The sequence below is a fragment of the Nipponia nippon genome, unplaced genomic scaffold, assembly GCF_047370975.1.
Source record: "Nipponia nippon isolate SJK-2023a ecotype South Korea unplaced genomic scaffold, ASM4737097v1 scaffold_2, whole genome shotgun sequence".
NCBI lineage: Eukaryota > Metazoa > Chordata > Aves > Pelecaniformes > Threskiornithidae > Nipponia > Nipponia nippon.
Window position 1 is genome coordinate 119,087,222 of NW_028262336.1, and position 20,339 is coordinate 119,107,560.

The 20,339-nt window shown below is 43.4% G+C and overlaps 1 protein-coding gene across 2 annotated transcripts in view; it reads left to right on the forward strand.

The window, feature by feature from the left end:
* Positions 1–20,339, forward strand: part of MTMR2 (myotubularin related protein 2) — a 63,555-nt gene that overhangs the window by 18,455 nt on the left and 24,761 nt on the right. For both annotated transcript variants that reach the window (XM_087756446.1, XM_087756447.1), the window contains exons 2-3: positions 3,052–3,157; positions 19,249–19,324. In XM_087756446.1, the coding sequence (XP_087612572.1) occupies positions 3,052–3,157; positions 19,249–19,324 (182 nt within the window). The remainder of the gene's footprint in view (positions 1–3,051; positions 3,158–19,248; positions 19,325–20,339) is intronic.

Below are 20,339 nucleotides of genomic sequence, written 5' to 3' on the forward strand. Positions count from 1 at the left end.
CAAGCGGTATTGTTCGCTCTATGTGCAGGCGACGCTTCCCAAAAGCTCACGCTGCTGTTGCTGGAGGGAGGCTTCACCGGTGGCTTGTGCGGGAGCAGAGGGACGCTGGTGCGGTGAGCTTTTGAAAATCCACTTCTAAAATGCAAATGCTTTTCTTCATTAAAACCCACTTGAAGCCAAGCGTGATCAACAAACACAAAACACTTTCACAGCTCAGATGTGCTGTGGATTATGGTTCTCCTCTTTTTTTTTTTTTTTTTTTTCCCTTGCATAAAGCAGTTTGCCGCTCAGCCTGCTGAAGTGAAATTAATTAACAATTTCATAAAAGTCTTTGGTCAACAATGATTAGATAATCGGTGCTTGTGTATTAGGTAGATGCTGAGAATGTAGGAGGGCAGACAAGTTGTGTAAGCAGAAAAACTGGTGAAATGTTGATCCTTTTGTTAGCACTCTCCCTCCCTGGGAGCTGTTAAGAGCAGGTTGGACAGACAGGTCTCGGGAGTTGTTTGGGTGCAGCTTGCCCAAGCTTGGGGGCAGAGAGACTAGCACACTCCATTAAACCTTTCCAGCCTTTCCAGCACCCTTTTCTGTGACTAAAGGATGTGAAATTATTGATGCAAATGCTTCTATTAATAGGTTACTGTGCTCAGTGGTTTAGCAATGTTCGCTCGGTGAGTTGAGCTGTCCTGTGTAGTGCCCATGGGCCAGGTTAGCTGCTGGTGCGCCCCTTGCTTATTTATTTACACCTCTGCTAAATGACTTGTAAGTTCAGCTATGCTGCTGACCTGTAAAATGCATTTAAATACACACAGTTCTGGGCCCTGAAAGGGGAGGGAGCTTGAAGGCATGGCTTCTGGAGGCGAGTCAGAGTTGTCACCCAGTGATAAAGGCATCTACAGTATTTGCTTGCTCTTCGTTGATAACTTTAAGTACTGCCTCCTTACGAATTGCTCTGCAGTAAACTGGTGCTGCTTTGTGGAATGATTAAATTATGTGTGATTCTTTTTTTTTTTTTTTTTTACGTGCTTTTAAAAATCAAATTAATTAAGCAGTTGCAAACGCGAGGGGGAACGCTTGGAAGATGAAGGCTGACCGTGCAGAAATCAGGCTGAAAGGAGTTTCAGGGGAACACATCCAGGGGTCTGAGCTTGTTTTAGTGAAGCAATGTAAAAATGTGGTTTAGTGCTAAGCCTAATTTAGCATGCCTGCAGGCTGCTGTGCGCAGAAGTGCTCTAAGCCTTCCTCATCATCTCCAGATACAGATTCCCTCCATCTCCGTGCACTGCATCTGATGATTTATATGGCCATGTAATGAATCCAATCAGCCCAATTATCCAACAGAAGACTCTCTTCATGTTTATTAATAGCTTACTGCCCTGGCAGATCAGCAAATCGAACCGTGCATCCCGTGATGCTTGTCCAGCGCAACGGAGACGGCAGCGGTGTGCAGCCCAGGTTGAGAGGAGGAGGAAGAGAGGGGAACATGTGCAGCCCGTTCAGCAGCAGCATACACTTTATATCAATTTTGTTGTAATGTGAAACTACACAAATTCAGTGTGTGTGCGAGGCCCTTTGATCTGTAAGAACAGGAGGCTTTGCAGATTCAGTTCTTGTTATTTTAGCATAGGATTATTTTCTGCCTGGGACGGAGGCTCTGTGGCTGTTGCTGTGTGAGCAGCGTTGTGTGCACGAGTGCCGCTCTCCATCCGAAATGGTATGACTTTACCCAGCAACACAGCAAGAGCTGAGCAAGTCGGAAAGCTGCGTGATTAGCTGCTGAACCGTGTACAACAAATGCACGCAGTGGAATTGTGCTATTCAATTGGCACACCGGTATCATTTATTTTAAATAATTTTTTACTGTTCCCAGAGGTTCCATTTCTAAGTTTCTACTTCATAGGATGAAAGAGTTGCCAATACTCTTTAATCCTTGGAGAGAAAGGACTGACTCCCAGCAAGAGCCCAATTTTGCTGTAGTCCTTCATGTTTTTAACACTGCCTGTGCAATACTTTGCCAAACTCCAAAGAATAGAAATAAAAATGGAACATTTTGGCCTTTTGGTGGCTGTTTACCAGCAGCAAAACAATTTTCAGACAATTAACAAATCTCCAGGCCCTTTGGAACCTCAGATACAGCTGTTTCTACGTTGTCACATGTCTAATTAATACAGGTAGTAACAGTAGTACTCCTGCTGGTATTCTGCTTTGGCCAAGGCTAGGCTTGCACACCTGATAGCTGATCTTTCAAAGGGTCTTTACACCTTTCTGGGATCGGTAAGAGTGTGGGAATTAATTGGCGCAGGTAGCGTTCGCTGCTGTACTGTGGCTTCAGGGAGCAATGTTGTACCATGGAGGAACTTTCTTTACAGTCATCTGGGGTTTTAAGAGCATTATTATCAAATGCTAATTTTAAGCAATTACGGTTGTAGGAGAGGTCGCAGCATAAAAACGCTGTAAAATAAGCTTATTTTAATTGCTTACAGCTGTACTAGAAAAAAACGTATAGAAAAAGAAAATAACTGTTTTGATTTGCTATTTAGCAAATCGCACTTTGTATCACCAGAGAGGTATGCTGAGAGTCTTTTTAATTCTCCTGAGGGTTGTACTTATACCTGAAGGAGGAAAGTTATGTGTGATGGAAAGTTTTTATTCTGAGTTTCTTCCACCGTTGTAAAGCTGCGGTTGGAGTTGTGCTGGCGTGCGTTCAGGAGTCTGTCTGTTTTCATCCCCTTGCAGCGCACTAATATCTCCCATCTGAAGCCTGAAATGGAGGCCCTTAGTTTCTGTGATTTAGGATTTGGTCAAGTGTGTGATTGTGGTAACGTTGGCTCAGTCTGAGCTGAGATTTGGTAATGAATTGTGCGCGTTTTGGTAATCTGTGGCAACGGCGAGTGAAACAGGTTCTCTTAAACCACTGCCGAGGGCTGAATAACTGAGAATGGAAAGGGTGGAAATAGTGAAAAATGCCTGATACAAGCGAGTGGCCGTACTTGTCGGCTTTTGAGCATTCTTGAGCGCGGTTTTGATACACTGTGGTGTTTCTCTTCATAGCGCTTCCACTTCTCACTCGGACCATTCTGCTCACACCAAATCTGCTTCTGCTATATCGTCCGACTCGGTCTCCACCTCGGCAGACAACTTCTCTCCAGATTTAAGGGTATGTATGTTTTGTCTTAAAAAAGAAATATATATATGTGTATAGTGGCCTCCTTCAGAGGACATTTCTTGCTCCTGTGAGTTTGGATATGGTAAAATGATGTCAGCTTTCAGGTTAATGCCAAATTTTATGTAGCCAAAGCATGAAAGGACCCAAAGTCAAACAGGTGAAATTGAAGTTTAATCTCTACCATATTATTTCCTTCTTTATAAAGTTGTTTAATCTTCAAAAAGCTGACTCTGCAGCCCACACTTGGAGATGAATTTTCAAAGCAACTCCATTTTCTTTTAAGTGCTTTAAGTAAGTGAAATCCTCAACCTGCCAGTTGTATATCCTTTTTTTTTTCTGTTGTGTGTATATATAGGAGATGTTCTCTCTTGAGAACTCCTGCTTGTTTGTAAACACTGAGTCCTTGGAAGTATCTTCTTTCAGAGGAAGATTGCTATCTTCAAGCTGATAAAAATAATCTTCTGTCTCAATAAATTGCTCTGACATAAAAAGGTCCAAACAGGGCTCTTTTAAGTCTGTTATTAGATTAGTTAATTATAAATTCAAAGTTCTAGTTCAGTGTCACAGGAGTTTTGAACACTATCTGTATGTTCCTCTCATGAAATCAAGGGGTGTGCTGATATACCTTTGCTTTAAAAAAATGTCCCTGAGTATAAAACTGTTGGTATTGGTGCATTCTAGTAATGACTTCTAGCATTTCTCAGCCGTGGCTGAGCATCTTTGTAAAATCTAAACACAGTTAAATTGCATAAAAACCTCTAAATGCAAAACTAATTCCTTTGACAACCATGAGAATTTTTTTTGTCCCGTGAGTCTTGTCTCAGTGGTCCGTAATTAATAACAGAAAGTCCACCTGTTCGTAAGTGGCGAGAGCATGAGTGTTTCTTTCTAAAGGCAGCTTATTAGCCAATATTAAGATTTGAAAATGAATCGATAGTTTATGTGTAATCTAATGATAGTTTACATGTTTTACCTATGGATACAAAAAGTAAACTTCAGGACGTGTCTGGGTAAAGTAGTATGTAATAGGTCTGAAGTTTTTCCCCCATGAAGCTGGGCTGTTAAGTTACTCCAACATACAGAAAACACAGCTTTTAGGCTAAGGCTGATTCGTTGATATGAATATACACAAGATTGCAAATACTGCTACAACTGTAGCTGTATAATATTATAAAAAAATTAATTTTACACAAACTTATTTTATTTCCTTATTTAATTTTTTTACTGAAGTTTGCGTAAGTGGGTTTCTTTTTCCAGTTCTGATGCAGAACTCAACTGCCTTTTCACATTTTTTCAACACTTGAGACTTACCTTTACAAGTAGAGAATGAAGCAACATTTCTTTTCTAGAATCGAGGTTGTCTTTCCTTCCCGGTGGTTAAGTTGGCTCAACGTGTTTTCCTTGTAACCGTGATTGCGTCTTGTGACTCTTTCCCTCCTTTTGTCACCTTGTCTGTGTGAATTGTAAGCTGTCTGGCCAGGGATTCCTGCTCTCCTGGATTTGTCTGCTTCCCCATGCAGCGGGGCCTCTGTACCTCAGTCAAAAATAATGTCCGCAGAGGAATGTTCACTTAGCTGCATGATACATTTTTCAGGCAGAAGATGCGTATGGATTGTTTGCTGGAGGCCATTAGAAGCCCGTGCTTCCTTGCCGTGCCACAGTTGCTGTAATTTGCAGAGTGGTTTCTTCACAGCCTGCCCTCCTCCTCTTTATTTTTTTTTTTTTTTTTCACTTCTAAGCAAACTAAAGTTCTGCTGTGGTTGGAACAAATGTTACTCCCCTTTCATTTTAGAATAGTGTTTAAGGAGAGATGGTAAAGCAGAGAATTACTTGTTTAGAATAAAGGCACTGCAGGCCAAGTGTGACCATGTGCCTCTGCTGGCAAAATGCTTCTTGCTCTTAACCTGCATCAGCTCTGTGGGGCCTGAATTGAGCATAAGCCTGCCATACTTCACCTAAAGCTTGCTCTTGCAGAGGTGATGTGAGTGGCTGCGATGCAGTTATGTGTAGGCATAAAGCTGGTTCTTGCCTTTAAACTTGAGTGACTGCTTGTCAGTGGTAAGCAAACCTAGAGAAAATGCATTCCCATGGTCCTACTTGTATGAGGGTATGTGGAGAAAGGAGCAGTTTCCACTAATACAGGTTGACTTCATCTCTCCTAGAGGAATTCATGCGTTAACCATTTCTCTCTTCATTCCTGAGAGTATTTGATGCTGGAGAACAAGCCTGGGAGGTGGGATGGAGATCTGTCCTCTACTTGTGGACAGCCTCTTGTGTTGGTATCGCCAGTGCAACTGCAGTCCCACAACCTGTCCTCAGACCAGTCGCTGTCGGTGCTACTGCGTTCCTGTTTGCTCCCTGGGCTTGCTCTTGGATCCTAGTGCTAGCTCCTAAATGAAAGATTTAATCTAACTGTTGATCAGCTAACACTGATTTCTTTCAGGTCTTGAGTCAAGGAGAACAGACGTCCTCTCTCTGGACTTATCATTCTTTGTCCAATTTTCTCCGAATTGACATCTCTGTCATGTGACGGTTCTGCAAGTTTGTTTTTTTTTTTTTTAAAGTCAGTTCTGTGAGAGATTTTTCAAGGTCCTGATTGTTCTTACTATTTTCTTTGATCTTTCCGAGATGTGGCCTTGCCTTTGATATTGCGGATGAGGTCGTACCATTAACTGATACAGTGGCATGAGGGTGTTCTCTGTTCTAGCCCTTTCTTTACACGCCTGAGCGTCTTGTGCAGCTTTGATTAGCACAAGTCAGCACGAACTTCGAAGTCTTAACAGGTACTGAGATTTCAGCGAAGCACCTTATTTCTTCTGAGGACAAAAAGAAGTCCGACATTGTTCCTGGAAAAATGTAAGAGAATAAACCCTGAAGTGGGAACTAATGCATTTTGTGGTAACTCTGAGGTATGGGAGACAAGTGCCTGGGCTACATGGTGTTCTCACAGAAAGGTGTTGCATCAGTTAGCTTTAAGAGGCTGAAAATAAGCTTTTCAACATTTTGAAGTGGATCTGCCAATTATAGGATTATGCTCTTGATGTGTGTTTAAATTTTCCTTGCTAGAATGAATTGCTGCATGGATCCATCATCACTCCTACCTCTACTTTGGTCTCTGCCTCTGCGTGTGCATTGACTCAAATTTAGGAATTAAATTTCTGCAATGATAGAAAAACACTTTGTGATAGCTACAATTAGCACTCTCTTTTTCTGTGGGGAATTTTTAGAAGAATAGTGGGCATCCATCGGGAGGAGGAAACCAGGGGAAGGACCCACATCATTTCTTGCAGTCTGTGCCTGCAGTTTTCTTTTGGAGTGCAATTAGCACCCTGTGTGTGTGCACGCGCATGTGTGTAATGAAGTAAATGAGACAACCACTGGGGATTCCTACTGAATGCATGTGCAGTATTTTTCCTAAATCTTTCTCCAAAGTATTTAATAATAACCTTTATGAAGGGTTGGTTTTTTTTAAATGTATATTGAGCATTTCAAGATCTGGAACTAAGATTAAATTGCTTTTCCACTACAATTTATAGGATTTTCACTTCATAAACTAAATAACTTTTGGCTGCTTCAGTTAGCTTCATAGGAAAAAAAGAAGGAAAAAAAACCCCAAACCCCAACAGAAAAACAGCAAAGCACTATTAGGTTCTCCCCTCCACCCCCTTCCTGATCTCAAATCTGAAGCTGTTTAGAATTGATTTAGGGAATGCACTTTTTGAGGGAATTTTTAGCAAATACACTGCCATATGTTTTAACATAAGTTATAGATCAGGCAAGAACAGAATTGAATAGAAGTAGTTGGAAGTGAAAATGAGCTGGAAATTCATAGATACTTTGTAATGAGATTTAAAAAAAAACTTAGAGCCGACATTGCCAAAGGGCTTGAGGTGCATAAGTATCTCTTACAGATATGTGAACTTGGTGGTTATTATTAAAGTACAGTGAGATACTTGCTCCTAAGTCCTGTAGGTGGTATTTTCTCCTGTGCCTATGTACAGATATATCCGTGCAGTTTGTAGTACTTCTCTTAGCTTTTATCAGTGGGGACTTTCATTTTGAGTTAGCTATTGAGTTGTAGGATAACGCCTGAAGTTTACCATGTTCAAAGCTTTGGAGTAGCTGTCATAAAAAGGTTGGATCCCTTCCATCTGCAGTTGGGAAGCAGTGGATGTGGCCACCTTTGCCTCAAAATTTGTTAAGGTCCACTGTGTTTGTTTTTGGATTGTATACAGTGAAAACCTGAACCAGAGGATGGAAACTCATATGTTGGCTTTCTTATGCTGCATCTTGCTTCTAGTCCCTTCTGTGGACAGAGGAAGCCAGTACAGCAGACCCATATATCACCTGCTTAGTTGTGCAGCCCTCAGAAAAAGTGACTCAAATCTTTGTTCTTGGCGTTGTTGTTTGTGACCATTAAACCGTTTTCCCTTTTGAGGGCAACAGTAAGATCCACAATTCCTGATAGTCCTCTGAGGTCTAGCAAAATGTTGTACCAGCATGTGTCCCGTCCTCCGTGATTGTTTGCTCCCTCCATAATAATAATTTTCTCCTTCAATACATGAGGAATTGGTGGATTTGCAATGGGTTTATATATCGGATGCAAGAGCATTATCGTAGCATGCCCAGAACTCGAAGGTTAGAAAAGGGAAGAAACAGAGTTGCTTGCATAACCTTAATTTGTTATCCATTGTGTGTATGGTTGGATACTGTAGACAAGCCCATGTGGTTTCTTTTGTAAGAGACATAACTGATGCATGACAAAAGGTATATGAAGGAGCCTTCTCCTTCCAAGACAGTAAATAGATGCCATCACTGTCTCCTTAGGTTTTCTGGATTAAATCTGTTTGAGCAAGTCCGCATTCGAGTTAGCCAACCACAATTCCTTTGTAGTCAATGGAAAGAAATAGGTCATTTATGATCTGTTTTATCTCTGCTTTAAGAAAATGCCCACGCTAGGCGAGAACATCATGTAGCTGAACTAGAGAAGGGCTTGCTGCAGGATGTTGTGAATGTTATTTGAGGGGCAGCAACTGATTTTCTCAGTAAAGGTGTAGTTTTGTGTCATTTGAAAACCTACTCTGTTTCTCTTCTGACTATGAAGAGAGTTCAGGGTAATTTCTCCAGATGCAGACCTCTAAAATTGAGGTAAATCCTGTCCCTCAGGTGATGTTGGGCAGGATTACCTGAAATGCCAGTCACTGACTTTGCCACCTTTGTGTTACTTTAGCTTTAGTGCAAAGTGGCTTAGACTAGTTTTATGTAGAACATGTATATCGATAGTAGAAAAACATATTGAAGAAAGATGTGATTCCCCCCCTCCCCTTCCTTTGCCGTAAATCACTAAAACTAGCCTCAGTGAGCTTTTCCATTTCTATCTCCCTGCCAACGCAGGAAGTGTGTCAGGCTTCGCTTATGTGTAACACATGTTCAACAAGAGCTGGGTTCACAGCGCGGCATAACTTTTTAAACTTTAAGCGCTCATTTAAGCAGTGTGTTTTACTTTTGCTTTTAAGGGAGTTTTCAGTGAGTAATGCTAGTTTGGAAGCACTAAATCATGAAAAAACCTCTGCCTAAGCACCTCCAGGGTAGTTGAAGACTTTCTGCCCTGTCCTCGCTTAGTGATGTGTGGGGATAAGTATTCCTGTTTCGGACTGGCCCTTGACTCTTCGCATGAGGCTGCTTATAAGAAGACCAGTTCATAGCAAATGCAAAGATGTCTCCTGTGATGTGAGCTTTCCTTCCCGGTGCGCTGGACTGGCTGCTATTAAATTACAGACCATATTGCACAAGCCACCAGATGGTGAAGATAACTGACCTGTGGTCACAAAAGACTTGGCTAGATGTGAACTGGTGATACAGCAGTGAAATTAAATAAACAGTTCATCTTTTTACTGTCACCGTGTGAAGACTTGACTGTATGTGTTTCTCTGTATCATCGCTTTGGGCTCAGTCATATTCTCACACGGAGGTGCACCTCACATTTTTGCATGTGTACAGCAGTAGAAGCTATGCAGGCAGTAGTAGTCCTTGCCTGGGCTGTGTGTAGTGTTTCCACAGGTCCCTTTGCACACAGGACTGAAATCAAGACCAAATCCAAGAATGGGTGATGCTTTCTGTTATCAAAGGTACCAAGTAGAGAGGCTTAAAGAGCAGCAGAGAAGAAGGAAGAAAATCTTATGGGGAAAAATACTATCTTGAAATTCTGGTTTTGGCTGTACGAGTTGCGTGTGTGTGTCTCTGGGAAACTGTTTTCCTTTCTTCTTTGGAGTATTAAGCTGTCGATGGAGAAAGGCACAAAGAACTCGTTCTGGAGAATGAAAGATGCTGTTGTCCATAAGCATGGTCATTCCAGGACAGCCCCACGAGTGACGGGAATTTAGCCCCTGCCGTTGCCATGTTTTTCTAGGACTCCAGTTTCTAGGACTGTAAATGCTATATACTTCATGAGAATTACAATCTTTTCTTCTTAAACTGTCCTGAGAGATGGAAAATCTTGGTCCCCTCCCTGCACCTCTCCCCATAAGTCCTTTTCTGCACCTCCTCTCAAGGAAACAAAAACACAGAGTAGCCAGCCTCTGGGTTGCAAAATATTGATTTCATGCAAATTAGATGGGGGGAAAAGCCAGATGCAATCAGTTTTCTGTCTCCTTTACGTGGAAATAATACTCCCTAAGTGCTCATCTAGTTAGAAGAGAGCAAAGACAGCAAGCATTGCTAATTTTTCTTATATAGAGGTACCTGAATGTTTGAATATGAAGTAATGCACAGTGAAGGAAATCTCTGGAAGCATTTATGATTGCCATCTATTAGGAATGGAAAACTAAGGAGAATAAGCAAATGGCCTTCAGATGTTCCTCAAAAATATTTTCAGCTCTTCCTAATCGACTGCCATATTTCTCCTAGCTACAAAGTGCAAGAATTCTCCTTTTGCTGAGTAAAACTGGGTAAGAGGTGGGTTCCCCCCCCCCCTCCTTCCCCGCCCCCCCTTATAGTTTTGTAGATTGAGACACAAATCAGGCAGGAATGAACAAGCATGGTATGTAAAAGGAGCCCGCAGATTTGTGACTGCATGCAATACCTGCCAAGATTTGATTTTCTGTAGATGTTTTTGCACTGAATGAAAGAAACATCTTCATTGGCCGCTGTAGGATTGTTTACTCAATGTAATTACTTGTATCTTGAATACTTATCTTATGTATCACTAAGCTCCAAAGTGAAATTCTTGGTAACAGAGACACTTTTTTGTGGCTTATTTTAGTTGGTAGAATTTATAACTCTCTGATCAGAATGTTTTTCTGTTACTTAAGACTCATGATATGAACTTCACTGAACTAGTTTAATGCTCTCCTTGAAAATTTTAATCTATTTCCCCGTATAAGTTGTTTACTAAACAAAATACAGCAAAAATAAAGAAAGGCTAGAGTCAGGCTAACGTGCTGTACAAAGTTTTTGAGCTTATGTGGAACCCTTGGCACTGAAGAAGGTTCTGTATTAAAAAATGTTGGACTTGTCTGAATAGATAATATCTTCAACCTTCTGTGCCAGGGAGCGGTGCTGTGTTGAGTCAATGACGACTTTCTGTCAGAGCCTAATGAGAGAATTGTCTTGAGGCACCAAGCCATACAAACTTGAAGAGACAAGCCAGCCATGGTTGAATGAGTGGCCCTCAACAATGTGTTCCTTTGAGCTTCTAAGCCTTGCCTTGTACTTGTGCAGCGAAGGCCCAGGAGATTCCTCAGCCCAGAGAGGCTGTTCTTCATCACTGGACACTCGGGTCTGAGTGGAGAAGTACTTCGTGGAAAAAACAAAGCAGAAAACCCCAGGGAAACTCTGCATGGTGGCTACTTCCTCCTCCAGAAGAGTCCCTTGATATTACCCTGGGGACTGCATTACTTCTTTTTTAAATACACTAATCTTCAGCTTCTTTGTAAAGATTTTCAAGACAGTGGTAAGTAAGCAAGTGATTTCTCAAGCCTTTTTATACTTTCTCAAAATATACACAGTAGGTAGAGATCACAGTTTGTGACTTGTTTTTTTTTTTTTTGGTTGTGTCAGCGGGTTGTTTGAGACTAGGAAAGCCTAGTTAAAAGGCAGTTGCAGTGTACGTTGTATGTGATTATTGTTTTTAGAATAGTGTAATAGATGGTCTGTTGTCAGAACGTTTTATTGATAACTTAAATGCCTCTTCTGTTGTTTTTTAACCGAGCTAGGAATCCTTCTTTGGCTGAGTGCTCTCTTAGGAGCTGAATGGGCTTGATGTGGCCTTTGGACAGTATATTTGATCCTCTGTGTACTATTCTGAAATGATCCTTGTATCCGTGGTGTTTTGTCTTTTCCCCTTTGAACTTCTGATATCCCAAAAGAATAAGATACAAAGCATTTCCCTGCAATTAATATCTTGCTGGTCTGAATGTCTCTAATGTAGTTTTTCAACCCATCTGGTCATAATCCTCAGAAAAGTCCCCGTGCCTAAGTCATGCAGAGATACTGCTGTCCTTTCCTGTAGTTGTTCTGCTGTGGTATTCTTAATGATTCAAAAATAATCAACAAAGTCCATTTACTTGCTCGATTTATGTTTTATTACATTTCCAGTAGGATACATAGCACATAAACCTTCTCAAACTGCACTTGAAATAGCCATCAATGGCAGCTGAAAATCTCTACAAAGTAGTACAGTGTTTGCAGTCTACAGGAGGATTTGTCAAGTAAGCACGGCTACTGTTTTGCGGTCCTTCTAACTGAGCATTGAGAAGACAGAAGCATCTAAGCAGCAAAATGCTAGAGAAAATGTGCCCTTTATCCTGTTGTAAGAAATGTTTCATTTAGAAAAGAAACCAATGCACCTATGAAAAATTCTCCTAAATAAGCATACGGGTCTTGATTCTGCACATATTTGTGACAGTTCTGTGGCTTCTGTCAACGTCGGCTGGACAGAATTAGACCTCTGTGGTTTTTTTCTAAGGTGAATGGAACGAGCTTCTGTATCTGCTTTGTTTCAGAGGTTTTTACACCATCATTGGGATAATGATAAATCTTGATACACCTGCCGTAGTGGCACTGTCTGCTGTTATTGATTGACTTTTATGGGAACAGCCATGAAGGAGGAAAGGGATGGAGTGGGAGGGCAATTTAGGGGAAGGAATAGGTGAATATGGTCTGACACCACCAAAACGCATTTGAAAGGAGAAAAACATTGGTTATGTAAGTGTATATGTTTTGCTCTCGATTTACAAAGAAAATAAATAAAAAAAACCCCAAGTATGTAAAGATAATGCTGTGGCTAAGCCTTTGCAGAAAGACTGACTGCCCTCACGTGGTTCTCTGAGACAGCAGAAAGCTCTGACGCAAAAGCGGTCTCTGGTAACTCAGCTAATAAGACCTATCCTACAGCCTTTGGAGTCTTGCCTGTTTTAATGAAGTTCATGCAATTTTTGGATCTGGCCTGGCTCATCTCCTGCTGCCTGTCTGCACACAGGAGGTTTGGACCTCTCTGCAAAGTACAGGTTGTGACTACTCAGTTGTATTGGGATGTCCAGGGGACTGGGCACTGCTGCACTGGCCGCAGTGAAGCACCAGAGATGGGATTCACCCTACCAGACCTGCATTGGGGTGAGTTACCCTAGTTCTCACCCTTTGGTGGGAAGAAAGGCACTCATCCTAAAGGTGAGTCTCCTAGGTCTCCTGCTTTCCACTGAGTGAACAGAGTGCCTAGGGTGACTAGCTCCGATGTGGATCTCCAGAGTTAGATGAAATGGATATTCCCGCAGCTTACCGACTGCCCTGCCTGGAGAGTGGCAAGAGTGCTGATTCAGGAGAGCATTTAATCGTGTGGCAGTCCTTGAGAGAAAGACATTTAAAGAAAGAAAGGAGGGGGGGAGAGGAAAGTTTAGATATGTTAACTACAAGCAGAATATTCCCCAGTAGTCCATTAAAATGTGAAGTATCAGGCAAATATTTTCCTGTAGGAGATAAAACCTTTCACTTGGCTGTTGAGTTTCAAACCCATATTTCACCCGTAATCTGAAAAGCTACATATTTCTAAAATCTATTAATTCTATGTGTATATTCTTGCACACGCACATGTACAACACACACATTCTTGTCCCCGCAGCGTATATCCCGCCTGTTGCTGCTGACCAGTGCATGCTCGTGAGACAGACCTGCCAAACCTGTGAGTTCAGGGGCTGCAGATGCAAAGGGATTGTGTGTGTGTATAATGGTTGTCTGCACAGAGAGGTTATATATGTTTATGTCAAGGGACCAGTTAAGAGACCAGCTTCCTGCTGTAGGAAACACAGAACAGGACTGTGTGTAGCTGGAACAACAGCAGCTCTGAGCTTGTCTTTTCAATAGATGGGGCAGACGTGGTTTTGGGGAAAGGAATAATGCAGGAGCAAGGTGGTCACAGTGTCAGGTCGGACATGTCGCACCAGCGCTGTGGCTTTATCCATAACAAATGTGTTCAAAATGTGCAAAATTATTTGGAGTGTTTTGGTTTCAGCTGGGATAGAGTTAATTTTCTTCCTAGTAGCTGGTATAGTGCTGTGGTTTGGATTTAGGATGACAATAATGTGATGGTTTAGTTGTTGCTAAGTAGAGCTTACACTGGTCAAGGACTTTTCAGCTTCCCATGCTCTGCCAGGTGCACAAGAAGCTGGGGGGGACACAGCCAGGACAGCTGACCCAGACTGGCCACAGGGCTGTTCCATACCATCATGCTCAGTATAGAAACTGGGGGGAGCTGGCTGGGGGGCAGCGATTGCTGCTTGCGGACAAGCTGGGCATCGGTCGGCGGGTGGTGAGCAATTGCATCATGCATCACCTGGTTTGTTTATTATTATTATTATTATTATTATTACTACTACTATTTTACTTAATTTTATTTCAATTATTAAACTGTTCTTATCTCAACCCACAAGTTTTCTCACTTCTACTCTTCCGATTCTCTCCCCCATCCCACCGGGAGGGAGTGAGCCAGCGGCTGGGTGGGGGTTAGTTGCTGGCTTAGGTTAAACCACGACAAGTGTGTAGGAGGTTACCAAGGAGAGATTAACTCAGAGGGGGAAAAAATCACAAAAAGGGTACATTTTAATTTTGTCTAAACCAAAAAAGGTTCTTTTTGTTCATTCTGATTGTGATTCAGGATAGAAGAACCTATGCAGACTTAGGAAAACTGTTACACAGCAATTCAGTAATGCAAACCTGTAGTCTCCCCTTAAGTTGCCTGAAGCCAAAAAAACCTGACCTTGGTCTCTGGGTTTCAGGACTCAAATATTCAAGAGAAAGAGTGGGAGAGAGTAACTGGAAAATGGCTAGGAGGGACCTCGGGTGCTCTCTTCATGCGTCTTTGTTATCTGGAGGCTCGTGCTGCAGATGTTGGCGAAGTTGCTGTCCCTGGTCAGTCTGGTTGCTCTCCCTCCCTCGCCCTGGGTTTACACCCCTTGAGTTGCTCGTGTAGTCACACCCCAAGCCAGTCCTGGCAAAATGATCCAGGTTACGGAAAAGCAACTGTTAAAAAGCCATTAAGCTAACCCAGGCATCTTGACTGAACTAGATACTGGAGCAATTACAACGCTGGCAGATTGGGTAGGAGGAGGCAATCCTGGCTCGTCCGCAGCCAGCGCAGGACGTGTGTTGTCATCCTGGCTGTGCAGCTCCGCTGGTAGGCAAATGCCTCTCAGGTAATACAAGAGGGAAACATAGCAGTTGTTTTGTTCACAGGCAAAAGCAAACCCTGAATATAGAGTTTCATGCACCCTCTCAGGTCCTTCTGGAGCAGCGTTCAGTGATGCACAGACCTCTGAGACCCTGTAGTTAGAGTTACGGCGCAAGGTATCTCTGCACTGCCCTGAGCTGGCTGTAGCCGTCGGGATGAGCTCCGTGCATGAGTCATGCAGGGACATCAGTCGGGAGAGGGACTGTTGGAGCAGCACGCTGGCTGCTGCGCTGGGAGGCAGTGGGAACGCCTGGCTGGGGAGGCTTGGCAGAACTGCAGTATCCTGAATCGAGGTATGAAGAGGTAAGGGATGAGGCAGGGAGCAGTCTTACCTTTTTAGCAGGATCTAAACCTTTTTCCCTGACCCCAGCCACGCAAGCAAAGGAGGTGATCGCTTTGTTGCAGAGATCTGGAGGTTGTGTCAACCATACAGCATTGGGGTTTTCCTGCCTTGGGTGCTATAGGCGGGAGGGCATAAGAGAGCTCTGCACCTTCAGCCACGGGTAAGTGGGCTGGAGCTAACACAAGGTGGGATCCTGCAGTAAGAGAAGCAGTTGTTAAATGTGGCAAGTGTGGGTTTGTTCTGCCAAGTCGCTGCTTGAGCAGAGAACAAAGGTAGGTGGTGGCATGAAGTCCTCACACCCTCTCTGAGCTGAGGCAGGACTTGCGTTAGGTGCTAAGGTACTCCCGTGCTCAGCATCCCAGAGAGCTGTTTTATCTAGAGGGAGCACTGCTGATCGATGGAGTGGGCAGATTATGTTACTCGGTAAAATGAGACAGAAATAAAGGTTATTCTGGCGTGTAACTAAACTCTTCATTCTCCTGGAGATTCGGTTACCATGCATAACATTTTTGTGGAGAAAAGATAACCTTGTTTGGCTTAGAGGCGAGGCAAAGTAGTCCACCGATTTTTGGTGGTTGTATTTGTTTCTTACAGAAACCATCTTAGTGATGTTTGTGACAGATACGGCCAGCGCGTGGCTTTGCGTCAATGTGGTCCTATTCCTAAGTAATGCTGATTCTGCCCAGCTCTGGCTGCAACCTTCATTGCAGATCTCAGTGCTCTCGTTGTCTTGCTTCCCACTGAACAATTTAAAAACCTGAGGCACACAGAGGTGAAACATTTCAGTTACAGGTGTATATGGTACCTGCCTCAGTAGCGTTAATGCATCAGCAGCCAGCCGTCACTCTCCCACAGCTGGGCTGCTGCAGTCGTGTCCCTGGCACCCTACCTGCTTCCTTGCCCCACTGGGCTCTTAATTTTGTTTTGCAAGATTTGCAGAGGGCTAAATCTGGGTCCAGGAGTGTTATTTTTAGAGTCTTGATAATAGGCTAATGTACAAAAAAAGATTTTTCTGACAGCTTAATGAACGATTTCTGGATTTGGGGGGGGAGGGGAGGGTGGCAGTAAGATGGAGGGGCTTTTCATGTCATCTCCTTAGTCATATAAGGGGCAGAGGGTCCATCTATGGCATCAGCATCCTCCTGGAGCTCCATGTGCATTGTCCCATCCCATTCTTCCCCCCGATCTGTTTCCAAAACTCCTCTTCCCTTATCCACCCACTTTTGCTCCCTGCTGCCACCCCCTGTCCTTTAACACTGCCCCAGATGTCTTCTCCTGCGCCTGCTGCCTGTGTTGTCAGCTGCACACAGATTGCATTTCCCCGAATCAATTTTAAGGAGCCATTGATGGAGGTGGATTTCAGGAAAATGCCTACCGTTCATTTCTCGGTTTCTGTCAGGATGGGTTTCAAGTATTCATGTTCCAGCTAGGAGGCTCATTGAAGGTCTAAAGCTGGGCAGATGCTGCAAAGACTGTCACACCAGAGAAGTGTTTGTCCTGGGCTTTCTGACCATGTCTGTCTCAGCCTTGTGGGAAGGGTGGCTGTTCCCCAGGGGTGATACACTTGCACCGACTTTGGAGTCATCATGAAGGCAGTGCTGTGTGCCCTGAGGTAGGCTGTGTGGCTGAGGTCAGTTGGGGGATGGGGAAAATGACAGTTTAGTCCTCAACTCTGTACAAAAAAAAAAAAAAAGAAAGAAAGAAAGAAAAAAGCAAAAAGGGGAGGGGGAGGCAATGGGGCCGAAGCTGTTGACCTTGAAGTGCTGTGCTTCCAGGAGGCCATCCGTCCGCTGCCCTGTGCTGAAGTGAGCACAGGTTTGGATCGCTGATCCTTTCCTCTGACCCTGGGAACTCCACATTTCAGAGAGTGTGGGTGAGCAGATGGATTTTATTAGACTTAGAAGAGCCAGTTTTTAAACCGAAAAAGCTTTCAACCTTGTCTTCAGCAGAATGGTGCTGACATGGAGGTCTTTGTCTTTCATACTGCTTGCCTCTTCCCTCCTTCTCTCCCCACCTGAGCACTGCCCACATAGTGATCGTGGAAGCTGTTTGTCATACCAGATGCAGTCTGTATATCTTACCTCATATTTGTTTTGGCTTAAGATACAGCCCAGTCCTCCAAACGTTTACCGCTGGAGGTGCTCCCGCTGACATCTGCAGGAGAGGAGCAAGTCCAGCTGTTGACCGAAGTGACCCTAGCAGCAGCTGCTGCCCATTTGGGGTACTGACCTTCTCAAAGAAGTTGTGCTCGTGTCCTGAACGCCGAGTGTATTTTTACTAACGTCCTTCCAAGATAAAAGGCCACAAAGATGACCACCCCTTATGGACTAATTAGCCAGAAGCCTCCGTCTCATGGGGCATAATCCAGATGTTATCCAGCTAATTTCAAGGCTGTTACTGAAGCGCAAAAATTGACACGCAGGAGTTGAGAGCAGGTCTACATCACAGGCTTTTGTCGGGGAGGCCATCAGTCAGGGCTTTGATGGGATGTGTGATCTTTGGCCAGCACAGCTGTGCTGACAAGAAGTCCTCAGCATAGACTTCTGCTAGTTATACCAGCAAAACCTTGTTTTTACTGTTGTTGCTGGCGTGGGGGAGGAGGAGCTTTCCTGCGAGTTCGGTGCTGCCAGTGTGAGCAGTCAGTGGTGCCTTCCCTCTACCCGTCCTGTAGACCCCAGTTCGGCTGCTCTGGCAGCCTCCCTGGTAAGAGCTGGCCTGAGTGGGTGCAGTTTTGAGGTTCCTGTTAGGAAGCCAGGACTGTGCTTGCTTTTATTTTTTTTTTTTTTAAGAGTCTTTTGAATGCATTTTTTAAAATCTATATCTTGTTCTCAAGAAGGCTTTGATCTTGTTAATCTTTTCATCTATACATCAGTATGTTGTGTGAAAATGCTGGAATGTGCTTTTGTTGCGGCATGGGGTTTCTTTGGGTTTTGTTCTCATTTTTTTGCATAGTTTAGAGAACTTTTCTTCCCCGAGGCTCTCCCTCTGGCTTGATCCTACATGAAAGTTGACCACAGACGTGTCAGGTTCTAGAGTGCCACTTTAGGCCATGTCTTTGAATTTTCTTTGCAGGGATTTCCTGATATCAAATTAAAACAGTTCTTCCTCTTTTCTCGCATTAAGATAATGCTGTGGTTGTGGTCATTTGGCCGGTTTGAGCATTGAATCAGTCTGTGTTTGGCCACGTAGACTTAGCCTTATCTTAGTCACTTACATATCCTCTTCTCCCCTAGTTCTTACCATAGGTTTTAGCCCTCAGGTTATGCTTTCATAGTTACAGCTGTGCTTTCCTAAAATGTCCATCTGCTCATGATAGCAGCTGTTCTTGTGAAAACCCTTGTGTAGGTGCAATCGTATCTGTGAAAAGTAATGCCCTGTGGGATAACTCTATCCCGAGGGAAAGTGGAGGAGGGGCCATTTGGCAGCCAAAAAAAATTGAAGCTGTACCTCCTATGCATGCCTATCAAAATATAACCTTTGTAACAAGGTTACAGGGTCTTTGCAGTTGTCGGACCCTCACTGGAGACAGTGGTGTGACAAGGTGTCCCTTTTAACTTTCCTCAGTGTAAACTAGAAATTGCTCTACTTAATAGTTTATGGCATCATGTTAACAGTTGATCACTTCAACCGGGGAAGAACTGGTCCCTTTGGTTCTGCGTGTAATTGTGTGGACAGAGAGTTGGACTCGTGATGATGGGTTGGGGAGGAGAAGGTTGGAGTGTGAAGGGCAGCCACCTGAGAAGTGTGCTGCCAAAGCACAGAACCTGCTTCCAACAGCTTCTCCATCACAGGCATCCTTGCTTAAACACTTGTGTGTGGCCCAATGGTACGCTCAAGGACTGCGTGGAGGTCTTTCACGTGCTTTGTGTTGACCTTTCAGAGGCCGAGACACTAGACAGTACCTCAGGATCTTTGAATATTTGTTGTCCTTGACGTTGTTGACCCACTGCAGGTAAATGTAAACTTCTTGGTTTATGAAAACGTAATGAATTTCTTTTTCTACCTCTATCTTTTGCACAGGCCCTCAGGGAGACTAATAAATTGGCTGAAATGGAAGAGCCACCTTTGCTACCAGGAGAAACCATTAAAGACATGGGTATGTGAAGAGGAAATTCCTTATTGTTTGCTGACCAAATAGAATATCCATAGATCAAAATATCTTGGCAGTCATTGACCAACAACAGCAAATTGCTCATGTTTTGAGAACCATGATCAGGTTGTTTCATTAATCGAGTTATTGAGCATCGCATGAGCCAAGGTAACTATGTGTCTCCTCTTGGCATGTAGCAAATACAAGGCAATTCAACGTATCTTATCATGAGTGCTAAGGCAGGTTGTACAGCTTTGCATTTGCTGCCTCCTGAGAGGACGTGGATCGACTGTTTCAAGTTGTGCTTGCCACAGGGTAACTTCTTAGGTTGACACAGCACAATTGAGCGTGGAAGGTCTGTCACAGACTGCGGGAGAGGATGCAGTGCTGTCGCAGAGAACTTGCTGTGATATGAGGATGGGGCTTTTTTCTTTTTTTTCATCCAGACATTCTCACATGCGTCAGGTTTGCTATGCACTCCAGTCTGAAAGTTTGAGTAAACCTCTTGATTAATTTTCTGTGAAAGATTTTGCATTCACTAGTTTAACATGTTGCCTTCCTCTTAAAATGATATGGAAGAGTGCAACTTCAGTCCTAAGAATAAAAAAATCCAAAAACCAAAACTGAAAATACAAAAAACCCCACCCAACAACAAAAAAAATAAAAACAAGCAAAAAACCCCCCACCTCAATGCTTAGTCCTTTACTCCTTTCCTGAGGACTCTGAACTCGTACTCCAACCATGCACTGCAGACTGACATCTAATGCACTCCCCAGGCACAGCTAGCTCTGACAGCAAGACTATATTTTGAAGGGTTCCTGGGGAATGGTTTAAGAGATCAGAGTTACCAGTGTTTTATCTGTTGGCAAATGATGTGATGAGCCACGTAAGTCTGTGAGACTGAGTGACTTTTGGAGTAGACCAGACAGCAGCTGCCTGGTCCAGCAAGAAGTTAAAGGTAGCATAAAGGAAATCTTTATTACTCATCAGCAATAATTATTTCCTGTTAAAAGTGTCAAGA